The following is a 12,610-nucleotide window of genomic DNA, read 5'->3' as shown; positions in this document are numbered from 1 at the left end:
CAACTTCAGGTAGGCGACGATCTTGGGGAACGTCCGTTTGGTGATGAGGGGGATGTTGGAGGCGGCGTTCCTGAATTCGTCGCTCAGGCTCGTCGGAGACCTTCTCACCAAGGTCACGGAGCTCGTCAACAAGCTTCTTGAGGCGCATGCAGTAATCATCGACAGACGAGTCAAGCTGCTGGCACCCAAAAAACTCGTCGTGCAAGAAAACCTTGTGTTGGAGCGCGTTGTCGGTGAAAAGGCCGTTGAGCTTGGTCCAAACGGCATGAGCATCATCATCGGCGGAGACCACCGTGTGGAAAAGGTCCTTCGAGATGGTGGTGTAGAACCAACGAATGAGGGTGGCGTCGATGGACATCCACTCCTCATCGTCCTGCATGAAGAGGGAATCCACAGTGCCATCGATGTGATCCCAGATGTTGTACTCCCGAAACACAAGGGAGAAGTACGTCTTCCATGCATAGTAGGTGGAGGTGAGGTGGTCGAGGACGACGGGAACCTGAGCGAGGATGTTGAGGTTGCGGATGACGACGGGATCAGGGCCTTCGAACGGATTGATGCGGCGGCTGCGGGTGGTGCCGGAGGAGCCAGGGGAGGCCATGGGGAGACAAGGGCGGCGGCGTCACGCGAAAAGCGGCACGGTGGATGGGAGGCGGCGCGGCCGAAGGGCGGCGCTGCGGGTTGGGGGGCGGAAGCGGGGCGGCGGTCGTGGCAGCGTGGGGTACGCGGCGGCGACGGCGGCGGGTGGTGGCGGCGGCGGTAGTGTTCGTCGGCGGCGGCACAGGGTTAAGGTTAGGATCTTAGGTATGATATCATGTTGAAAACGAGAGTTTGGCAATGTTTCATGATATATTGATCGGTGCAAAACGCACGTATATATGAAGTATAAAGTGAGCTACAACCTCAACTATACAATAAATAGAAGGTGAGCCAGGCTATATAATATACATTCACAAAACCATATATTCAACACTGGTCAATTTTTTGGTCAAAAGTTCAACGCAAAATATGAAGAAAATTATAAACCCGGATGAATGATGTACCCATTGCACAACATGTAAGTATACGTAATACAACCACATAGGTACTTTGTCCCGAGTTTTGCCGTAGTCGCAATGTTTCGATTTATCCTTTTCTTCTAAGAATTTCATCATAAAGACAAGACCCATTTTCTTTTTAGAAACAGTCATCCATAGTATAAATATCTATTACTCTCTCCATCTCGTAATATAAGCCTAGTCATAATGAAAGTAACTTAGCTCGTAACATAACACATATCAAGACAAGTTTGCTTATATGGCACCTAATTAATAAGAAGAGAGGTGTTTAGAGTAACATATTATGTTACCATCACATAGCGCTTCCCAAAAAATGTTGAGTCTATAAGCTAATAAATGCAACCATATTACTATGATACTACTTCTATGACACTTTATACTAGTATCATATGTATGACATTAGTCTAAGTTACTCCCGACTATAACCAGCCTATGAGCGTTTTTAACTTCGAGGGAGTACTACCTTAAGGGGCACATCACTTGCCAGCCTGTCATCTCACCAGATTAATCTAAGATTTCTTTTATGATTAATCTAAGATGGAGAGGGCCGGGGTGATAAGTGCACTCAGCACCTGCTTCCTCGCGACTCACTCTCACCGGCCTACCAGAGTTGTATTTTGTTACACCATCCAATCCATATTAATTTACGCTGCTCTAGTGCAGTATAACGTTGTGTTAAACAGCGTCAATTAATATGGGCAAAAGAGAATATAGTAATTTTCACTATTTCCTCGTCGCCGTCGCATCACTCCGTGTCAACCCGGCATCATTGTTTCCCGAAAAAGGAAGAAAAATATCCTGGCATTTTGCCACTTGGCCACCGGAATTAATTTAGGTTGGAGAGGCCGCGGGGAGCGGAGCGTGACGAGTGTATGCTTTCTCAGAGCATTTTCAGCCGTTGACATCCTAAGGGGCGTCTAAAATCACCGTCTGGGGATGAGCCAACGAAAAAATTGGTTCTGGGGCCGAGTTAGTCCCCAGCCACCGGCCACAGGACCGCCCCAGACATGTTTTAAAATAAAAAAAGTTCGGCGAAGTTCGGCTTAAACACGATGAAATTCGGCCAAACACGATAAATTTCGGCCAAACACGATAAATTTCGGCATATTTCAGCGAAGTTCGCGGATTTTCATTACATAGCACATATACATAAACTAATCTAAAGGAAAAACTGGCTGAAGTCGCCGCCGTCGCCGCCATCATCGTCGTCGGCCTTCTCCTCCTTGACGCGGGCGCCCCTGCTGGACCCCTGCCCGGCGTCGCCATGGCGGACTGGTGGCGGCGCATCGTCGTCGTCGTCGCTGTCGTAGATGACGACGACTCCGCCTTCGTCGCGGCCGCGTCGACGTTCTGCGAAGCGAAGAAGGGCGGCACGCTGGCGCTCCTTCGCCTTCTCCAGGCGCTCCTTCTCCATCGCTATGGAGTCCCTGCGCGCCCATTTCAGGGCCACTTCGTCGTCGTCGAGCTCCATCGTCACCGGCGCGGCCGGCTCCTTCTTCACCGGCGCAAGCCCCGGCTCCGTCTTCACCGGCGCGAGCCCCGGCTCCGTCTTTGGCTTGACGAAGCGCGGAGGAGGAGCCGACGAGGAGGCGCGCCGGCCGCCCTCGTTGATGACGATGCCGGTGCTGCGGGTGCGCCGGCGTCTCCGCCGCGGGCTCGGCCTTGACGCCGAGAAGGGCCGGAGTGCCGGAGGAGTGCGATGAAGATCGGGAGGAGGAAGAAGAGGAGGAGGACCCGAACCTCCTTGGCGCCCATGGCCCAGCGCGTCGGTGCTGCGCCGGGGCGGCCGCCCTCGCTGGGTACGCCAACGGCGGGTCGTTGCCGCCCTCGAGGTACGTCAGCACGCCCTCGAGTGTGCGGCCGGGGACGCCCCACCACAGGTGGCGCCCCTCGCTGTTCTGCCGGCCGCCAACCACCGGCGCGCCGTTGATGGACGCCAAGCACTGCTGCTGGCGGCGCTTGAAATACGCCGCCCAAGCCGCCTGGTTGTCGGCGGCGTACTGGGGGAGGAAGAGTTGGGCGTCGGTGAGGGAGGCGCGCACGACCTCGACTTCCTCGGCGAAGTATGTCGGCTTCGCCACGGCGTCGGGCAACGGGGGAATGGGCACTCCTCCGGCGCTGAGCCTCCATCCCGTCGGCCCGGCGCGCTTGTCCAGCGGCGTCGGGATGTTCGCCTGGAACAGGAGCCAGGACTCCTGTTCGCGGAGCGAACGGCGGCCGAAGCCGTTGGCCGCCGCCTCGTCTCCGGGGTAGCGTTCCGCCATGGCGACGGGAGAGGTAGAGAGATAGAGGGAGGGGTTGGGTGGCGGCGCTCGGGAGAGGTAGGGAGAGGGAGGAGCTGGGCGGCGGCGAGGGGCGGGGCTGGTGTGGGCACAGGCGAGTGCAGGCCACCGGCTATATAGCCGCGCCGCACCCGTGTGTACGCGTGCGAGGGAGGGGAGGCGTCGGCGCGCCGTCCCGTGACGCGCCGCCCGTGAGGAATCAATGGCAAGACTGACCGGCGGCAGTTTTGGCATTGATTCCCCATGGGAACCGAGGCCGTTGGGGGAAGACTATAACGGTCGCCGTTCACCGGGGCTTCGGTCGCCGGCTTCCCTGTCATCAGTTCACCAACTTCCTTGACCTTCCGCTTCTGGTAAATCAAAGGGTAATCTTTCACATTCTGCCAAAGAAGAAATTAAAAAAACCAGAAAACCTATAGGCTGACGCCCATGAACAGTTTGTGTCAATGGATTCGTTTGATCAAAAACTTGAGATAACGGGTATGTGCCAAAAAAGGTCTCATAAGTAGTTATTAATAAAATTGAAGTTGAAGTTGGAGTTACCAAAGTTTGGGGGGCGCCATATTCTAGGAGCCCAAGTTATGCTATTGAAAATTCGTTCCTCTAGCAGTTCTGGTTTGAGCATTCCGTTCCCTTTTTCAATTTAGTAAAATCCATCTACTGCCAACAAATACCTCCTTTTTTTTCTTTTGTTGTACCCCCGGGAAGAGATCCAGTGGAGACAGCTGGGCCTGTAGCTCAGAGGATTAGAGCACGTGGCTACGAACCACGGTGTCGGGGGTTCGAATCCCTCCTCGCCCACAGCCTTCCAAAGGGGGAAGGGCCTTTACTTTCCCCCTGTGGTGTGGCGGCATGGGGATGTCAAAAGGAAAGGGATGGAGCCATTCTAAGGATTCTTGTGGTTCCGGGGAATCCAGTTACAGGAGAACCAGGAACGGGGAGCTCTCCCCTTTTTCCGCCCGACTCTTTGATCTTAAGAATGCTGGTTTTAAGAACGAGTGATTGCCCTTCTTTTATTGCTACTGCACTGTTCATTCTAGTTCCTACTTCTTTTTTACTTATTATTTTTGCTTATTTTGACGATCCCCGATACAGAAAAGATAAAAAGGGTTCAGGAATTGTTAAATTTAGCCTCGTCCGATTAATCCACTTTTTTAAAGATCTCGAAAACTTTGAATTTTATGGTATATTCGGGCGTCCTTTGCTTAAAAAAAAAGAGTAACAAAAGGAATAAAAAATCTTCCTATTCCCGCTTCTTCTATTCAGGACATCATTCCCGTACTCTTTCTTTTTTAAGGAATAATACCGATTTAAGAGTAGTTCACTACTGCAATAAAAAAAAGAGAATTCTAGTTAACGGTTCCAATTTATTCTGAATTTTGCAGCCTGTGAATAGAAATCCACTTTTTTCGAATAAAACATCAACAATCGGAACTTAAGTTCCGGTTGTTGTTTCTTAAATTTTGGTTGTTGTTTCTTAAGTTTCGATTGGAATTGTACTTTTCTGGTTGGGCTGGCTCAATGGCTTTATACGAATTAGCAGTTTTTGATCCCCATTAATACAATCCCAACATTTTTGGATTCCAAATTCAGAGCGAGGTATTTCTGTAAGTCCTCAAAATGGGATGACGGAAAAACTTTTTGTCCAAACGGAGTTTTTTGATAAGGGTGTTATTGATGGAATTACCAATGGAGTGGGTCTTGCTAGTTTGAGGCGCCATGTCGCTGACGCGGCGGGCCCGCGGCTGTTTCGCGTCAAAACAGTTCGCCCCGGCGCCCCCGAGCGCCCCAGCGCGCCGGGTTTGGCCTGGGTTCGCCCACGCTGTTTTCGGCTCAGCCCGGCGAAAATCAGGCTTCTGAAAGCATGACTGAATCGTTTTTTGGCGCCGGCGCGAAAAAATCGTCTGAGGAGGCCTTCGAGCGCGGCTGAAGATGCCCTGATGGCTCACACTCACCGGCCTCCACAGACAGCTCACCAGGATTTAGACATGACCCCAGAATAAGATCCCCGAGGTTCCGCGGCTGATTTGGTTGGGCCTCAATCGACCTGTCGACCATTTAATTAAGCTTACTTTGGCCCACCTTCCTCCGTCACACATAATGAACCAATCAAAGTTTACCGCCTATGTCCGCTTTAGATTGGATGTATATTTTTTTGTGTGGGAAGATTGGATGTAAATTTTGTGTGCTGCCCAATATTCAATTCGATCTTGAGATAAATACCGGGGAACACACTAATTTTACACACAATCCCAGCGGACCCTCATATGGTCAAAACGCATGAACGGATAGGATCGATTGCTGGAATCATCAACAACCATTATTTTTGCTTTTTCCGTGTCATCCGGCCAAGTGAATTACTACCTCTGTCCTGAAACAAGTGTCTCAACTCTCAACTTCAGTTCAATCATATTTTTTTTCCTTTTTTGTGTGTGTTTGCTTGTTCTTTCTTTCTGTTCCTACTCGGATATTTTTTCTTTGAGTGTATGTTTGTGTCTCATGCATGTGGGCTTGTGTGAGTGTGTGGGTGCGCTTGTCATATACTCCCTCCGTTCAGAAATACTTGTCATCTAAATGAATAAAAGAAGATGTATCTAAATGTATTTTAATTTTATATACATCTCTTTTTATCCATTTTGATGAAAAGTATTTTCGGACAAAGGCCATCGACATGAAATATGTCGATTAACGTCCATCATACACAAATAATTAGTACTATGCAACAGACCATTGTCAAAAAAATGTACAACTATGTGCTTGTTTCCTCCGAATTGTCATATTATGAAAAGGTACAATTCTTCTGCAACTTATGTAAGTTTTTGCTATCATTTGTTTTATTATTTTTCATATTTGTAAGGGTAGTGCCAATGACATTTATTCGTTTTACTTAGAGTTTTTTTTATTTTATTCTAGTTTGTGTTTAACTTTTGTATACATGTTTTTGTTTATCAAGAAAAGAAAAGTGACTCACACATAAAAATATGATACCCATTAAACAGTGGCCGCCCAGGATTTAGGTATAGAGAGGGGGCCACTGTTAAAAAATGTCGATTCATATCATTATATCCTAACTAACTAATTGCTCGTGTGTTGCAACGAGGGCATACATATATTCTAGTGTTAGAGCATCTACAATCGAACCCCTCAAACCCGTCTCAAACGTCCGGGCAGACCGCCCGGTCGCTGCCCGGTCATGAAATTTAGACTCAGACGGGCCCCTCAAACGGCCCTCAAACGCCCGGGCTGATCGGCGGCTCCCATATCCAGCCCAAACATGGGGCGAATAGGGCGCCCGGGCGCACCCGGGCACGCCCGCCACGTCGGCCTGACGGCGTGGCCCCACACGAAAACGCCCGGAAACCCAGCGGTTCGATGGACGTTGCGTCCATCGGCGCGGTGGGAACGCTGCGTGGCGTCGCTCCGGCTCGCCGCCCAAGACGACATCCGGCTATTTAAGCCGGCTGGCGTCCCGCAACCCTAACCCACCCCCCTCTCCGCGCCACCAGCCCGAGCCCTTCCACGTCCTCCCACTCTCGCTCCAGCGCTTTGTAGACGCTCCGGCACTCCACCATGGTCCGGAGCAAGATCACCTACTATGTCGTGCTGACGACGGTGCGCCGCTACGAGATCCAGCAGCAGATCCGGGCGAGGTAAGCCGCGCACGTCACCCACATCGCTGTCGGGCTGCCTCCAGACTCACCTTAGCCGGAGGAGGAGGAGAAGATGTCTCCGATGGAGGCGGAGGAGCCAGACCAGCAGGTGTCGGCCTTCAACATGGAGCAGGCGGAGGCGGAGTTCGCCGTCGCCCAGTCCGACGAGATGGCTGAGCAGCAGACCATCCTGGAGTCCATCCAGGATGAGGCCTATGTGATGGCCAACAGGGCGTTCCTCCGGCGTTAGCAGGCGGAGACCGACGCGCTCTTCGACGAGCTCGACGCGGAGATAGAGGCGGAGGAGACCGGAGCGGAGGAGGCCGAAGTGGAGCAGACGGAGGAGCCGGAGCTGCAGCTGCCGCACATGCTGCCGGAGCTGCAGCTGCCGCACATGCTGCCGGAGCTGCAGCTGCCGCACATGCTGCCGGAGCCGGGCACGGAGATCGTCGTGATCTCCGACGAGGAGTAGGTAAGATTGACGTAGTACGTAGGTTCTACTTCTTTTGCATGTCTTTGTATGGATATAAGAATCTAGTATGAGATGTCCGGATGCAAGAAGTGAAATTTGAGGCGTGCCCGGTCACTACCCGCGGACGCGCCCGCGCGGGCGTTTAGGGGGGCGGATTTGCCATATGTGGTTGTAGATGCTCTTACACCCCTAAAACACATATTGTAGTGATCATTACATCAAATGCTTGACGATAATATCCATAATTAACGTCCAGATTGATACTGTTTCGGGTATATGGTTCAATTAGTAGAGGATCTTACTATTAGTTTGTTCGAATTGCAATTATAATCCTTTTTCAAACCCATTTTGTAATACCATGTGGAAATCCTAGTTGAAATTGATGTTAAATCCAGTATGATAAAAATGTCATTGTTGAGGTTTGCCGCCTATGTCCGCTTTAGATTGGATGTAAATTTTGTGTGCTGCCCAATATTCAATTCAATCTTAAGCTAAATACCAGGGAACACTCTAATTTTACACACAATCCAAGCGGGGCCTCATATGGTTACAACGTATGAATGGATAGGATCTACTTTTGGAATCATCAACAACCATTATTTTCGTGTTTTTTGTATCATCCGGCCAACTGAATTACTACCTCCGTCCCAAAATAAGTGTCTCAACTTCGTATTAAAGTTAAGACTGGAGACACTTATTTTGGACCGAGAGAGTTTTTTTAGGGAAGGAGGGAGTATTATTTTAGTTCAATCACATTTTTTTTCCTTTTTGTGTGTGTGTTTGCTTGTTTTTTCTTTCTTTTTCTACTCGGATATTCTTTCTTTGAGTGTATGTTTGTGTCTCGTGCATGTGGGCTTGTGTGAGTGTGTGGGTGCGCTTGTCATATACCATCAACATGAAATATGACAATTAATCTCCATCGTACACTAATAAGTACTCTCTCCGTCCCAAAATTCTTGTCTTAGATTTGTCTAAATCCGGATGTATCAAGTCGCATTTTAGTATTAGATACATCCGTATCTAGATAAATCTAAGACAAGAATTTTGGAACGGAGGGAGTAGTACTATGCAACATACCATTGTCAAAAAAAATGTAAAGCCATGTGCTTGTTCTTGCGAATTGTCATATTGTGAAATGGTACAATTCTTGTGCAATTTATCTAAGTTTTTTCCATCATTTGTTTTATATATTTTCATATTTTTAAGGGTAATGTGAATGACTTTTATTCATTTTACCTAGAAAAACTTTTATTTGATTTTATTCTAGTTTGTGTTTAACTTTTGTATACATGTTTTTGTTTATGAAAAATAAAGTGAGCAACACATAAAAAGTTGGTACCCATTAAACAGTTGCCGCCTTTTTTAAGTGGCCATTGACCACCCCCCCCCCCCCCCCCCAACCTTTTTATCTTAAACCGATCTTCCGCTGCTTTAAGAAGGTGCTACCGGTAAAAAAATGTCGATTGATGTCATTATATCCTAACTAACGACCAGTTTTCAAATCCATTTTGTAACACCATGTGGAAATCCTAGTTGAAATCGATGTTAAAATCTAGTATGAAAAAAAAAATACCATTGTTGAGGTTGGAAACGTAAGTGAAGGGATTTTTGTTTGCAAAGCCGTCCAAATCCATCATTTTCACAGGTTGTCAACGAACAGTGACGTCCTTTGATTTGTCTGCTTTCCTTGTAAAAATATATATTTGATGTGGATTCATGGAGTGCACGGTACGCACTCGAGTTCAGTACCAATAATTTCTGTATTAAGCAAATATAGGAGTAGCCCTTTTCCCCAAAAGTAGAAGCCGGGAACTCGACAAATACCTCTAGTACTACTCTGCTTTTTCCCAAATCGAGAAGAAGGCGACTATCTACAACTTGACAGTATCGCTAAATTAGTCGAACAAGCAGCTCCATAGCGGCGTCTGGACGCCGCTCTGCTCGCCGCTCTCCGGCCTCGCTCTTTCGTCCGGCGGCGCCACGAGCATCCCCTGCGCCAAGCTCGCGTAGTACGACCCGGCCTCCATGCCGCCAAACCACTGCTCCTCGTCCAGCTCCAACAGGTCGCCGGACGACATGTAAAACTCGGGCGCCAGGCACGCGACTGGAAGAATGATCTGCTGCTGCTGGAGCGCCACGACGGCGACGGCGACCGGAACTGGCAGCTGCTGGAGTGCCACCACGGCGACGGCGACCGGAACCTGCTTCTGCTGGAGCGCCACCACGGCGACGGCGATCGGGACCTGCTTCTGCTGGAGCGCCACGACGGCGACGGCGACTGGAAGAACAATCTGCTTCCGCTGGAACGCGACCACGGCGACAGCGACGGCGGCCTTGATCTCGCTCGCGCTGCCGAAGCCGAAGGAGCCGGCCGCGAGCACGGGCAGCATGCGCCAGGCGGAGTCGGCGAAGTTGAGGCAGGCGGCGCGGCCGGAGAGCGCGAGCACGGTGGCGTCGTGCGCGCGCGCCGCCATCTCGGCCGTGTTGAAGGTGCCGAGCCAGAGCCTGGAGCCCTTGATCCCGGGCACGCGCACCTCGCACACCCACTGCCCGACGCGGCCACGGCGCCGCACGCCGCGGTACAGCGGGTGGCGCGTCTCGTGGAACTTGGTCCGCCCCGCGGGCCGCTTCGGCGGCTCGGACGACACCGTCCGGTGGCCCTGCTCCTGCTGGCCGGACGGGGAGGCGATGTCGGCGACGTCCATCTGAGTCGAGAGCTGGCGGAGACGCTCGTGGGAGGTGTGGAGCGGGAGTACTGGAAGAATCAGCGGCTGTGTTGGGAGGTTTTGATGGATCGGTGGATGGAGCTTGTTTGAGAAGAAGGGGAATGGAGGCGGGGAGCATATATAGGCGAAGGCAAGCGGTGGTTTCCTGGAAATGGCAAGTGGCTGAGAAGGAGTATGTGTATGTCACACTCTCACGCTGACACTTGCACCGGAGCACAAGGGAGCTTCATGGCGCGCCCCTATTTGTTTTACTATCATTTCCGCGACGCGCATCTCTTGGTTGCTCTTCAAGCTTTAGCTGGATGAGATGTGATGGGTGATGCGTTTACGGCTTTTGTTTAAACATGCTTCACAAATACATACACACACATATACTATCATTTCCGCGACGCGCGTCTCAACTTGCCGACACATTTGGTCCGCGCGTGTTGGTTTGGACCGAAACCGACACAAGCAACAGCCCAACGCGCCGACCCATCTGTAGATTTGATTTGCATCCACCCGGACGCGAGACGAACGCGCCGCGTGTCCTCCCGGAGTCCGACTCGGGCCGGTGTGTCGGCCCCAACCATCCACATTGGGCCCACACGTCAACCACTAGAAGCGTCCATGTCACGTCCCTTTTAAATAGGGGGGGGGGGGGGGGGGTCGTTCACTTCTCGCGAAACCAATCCACATCTAGAGATTGCTCCCACGCCGCACGACACGAATCCTAGCCCATCACCGTCGCCATGGGCTTCTTTAGCCGCGGCAACAAGCGTCGCAAGCACGACCACGAGGCCGGCTCATTGCGCCGCCTTGCCAACTTCACTTTGGCACCACCGCGGGGGGGGGGGGGGGGGGGGGCACGCCAACACGCCTGGCTACACATTCTCGGTGAACCATGTGCACTACCGCTGGGAGCACTGCGTCCCAATGCCCTGGCCGGACGTGAACCTCCCGCACAACTAGCACCTCGACCTCAACCGCGTTTTGATGCCGACAGTACCGCAGTCCGAGCACGCGAGCACTGGAGATCCGCAACCACTGTGCCCTCCTCTCGCCGGAGCAACGGCGGGACTCCGCATACGCGTCGGAGGAGGAGGAGTTGCACCACATCCACGAGTGGGAGGTACGCGCGCTAGCAGCGGAGCGACGAAGGCGGAGCGTCGGATGCAGTGGGAGCGCAAGGAGGAGGCCGAGAGATGCGAGCAGGAATAGGGAGCGGCGGCGGTGCCAGGCAGCGCAACAGCAGACACCGGAGGCTGTGGCGCAGGAGGCCTACTAGCAGGTGATCCCAAGGACGACGTTGTCGGAGTTCGTCAACCTGACCATGGTGGGCGACGACACCTAGTGCTACGGGCTGGGGGAGGCGAGTGGCTACGAGTTAATTTTCTAGTTTGAACTAATGTTTTAATTATTGTATAAGTGAACTTTGACTGGCGTTTTAGTATGCGTCTCTTTATTTTAAATGTTTTATGCCTAATTAGTTTTGTTTCTAGTTGTCGTGCTGACCAAATACGTCGGCTGCGTTGGGCGCACCGATGCCCCAGAGCCAAACCGGACACTCCGGATGACCCAGACGAACTAAAAGTAGACAAAAACTATAATCGTTTGTGTCGATAGGCTGGAGTTGGCATCACCTCCATAAATGTAAGTATGCACATTTAACATATATGAGCACTTTTAATAGTCTGAGTCGACAAGTTTTAAGATTGATAAGGTCACCGTAGATAATTTGTAGTCGAGCATCATCTCTGGTTGATGGAAAGACCATAATAAATTCAAAAAAATACGAGCACATGTGCGGAGTTTAATACTCTCTCCATTCCATATTCTAATGCGTATAGTTTTTTAGGCTGGATTTCGAAATGTAGTGCGCCTAAGCTGCTTTGGACCACAATAACCCTCGCAACCAAAGTGACCTACGTGGAAGCCAAACAGTCGCAATCCCCTGGACCGTTGCGTCCCGCCTGCACGCCACGCTGCCTGCTTGCCGTTGCATTTAATCTGGACGCTACCGCTGCTGCCTGCTGCTTGTGTTGTTCCTTCTCTTCTCGTCATGCTTGCTGCTGCCTCTTCTCTTCTTAGTTGATACAGTGGTGAACTGCTGCTGAAGGAGGAGGCTGAAGGAGCAAGCAAGGTAAATTTCCATTGCCATGTTATTAACTTCCGCAAAAAAAAAAAAAAAAACTGATTCCGGTTGGCATGTACTCCCTCCATTCCAACATAATTGAAGCGGTTGGCATGTACTCCCTCCATTCCAACATAATTGAAGTTTAAGTTTATTCTAAGTCAAATCTGCTTGAACTTGACCAACATTGTATATATATGAAAAAAAGCTAAGACCTACAACACCAAAAAATATATTTCATAAAATATCTGATGAGACTAATTTGGTTTTATAAATGTTAATATGTTTTTCAACTGACTTGGTCAAACT

General features: G+C 50.7%; 1 protein-coding gene across 1 annotated transcript; it reads right to left on the bottom strand.

Annotated features, from left to right (window-relative positions):
• Positions 1 to 9,203: 9,203 nt before the first annotated feature.
• LOC147972311 (dehydration-responsive element-binding protein 1B-like) lies at positions 9,204 to 10,297 on the bottom strand. Its single transcript, XM_087521387.1, has one exon. It carries the CDS (start codon positions 10,165 to 10,167, stop codon positions 9,358 to 9,360), a length of 810 nt encoding a protein of 269 aa, XP_087377513.1. The 5' UTR covers positions 10,168 to 10,297; the 3' UTR covers positions 9,204 to 9,357.
• Between the last annotated feature and the right edge of the window lie 2,313 nt (positions 10,298 to 12,610).

The sequence above is a fragment of the Triticum urartu genome, chromosome 5A (assembly GCF_056163025.1).
Source record: "Triticum urartu cultivar PI428250 chromosome 5A, HENAU_Tu73, whole genome shotgun sequence".
In the NCBI taxonomy this organism is placed as follows: Eukaryota; Viridiplantae; Streptophyta; class Magnoliopsida; order Poales; family Poaceae; genus Triticum; species Triticum urartu.
The sequence above is the reverse complement of the archived record's forward strand: the minus strand, read 5'-3'. Positions and strand labels throughout refer to the sequence as shown.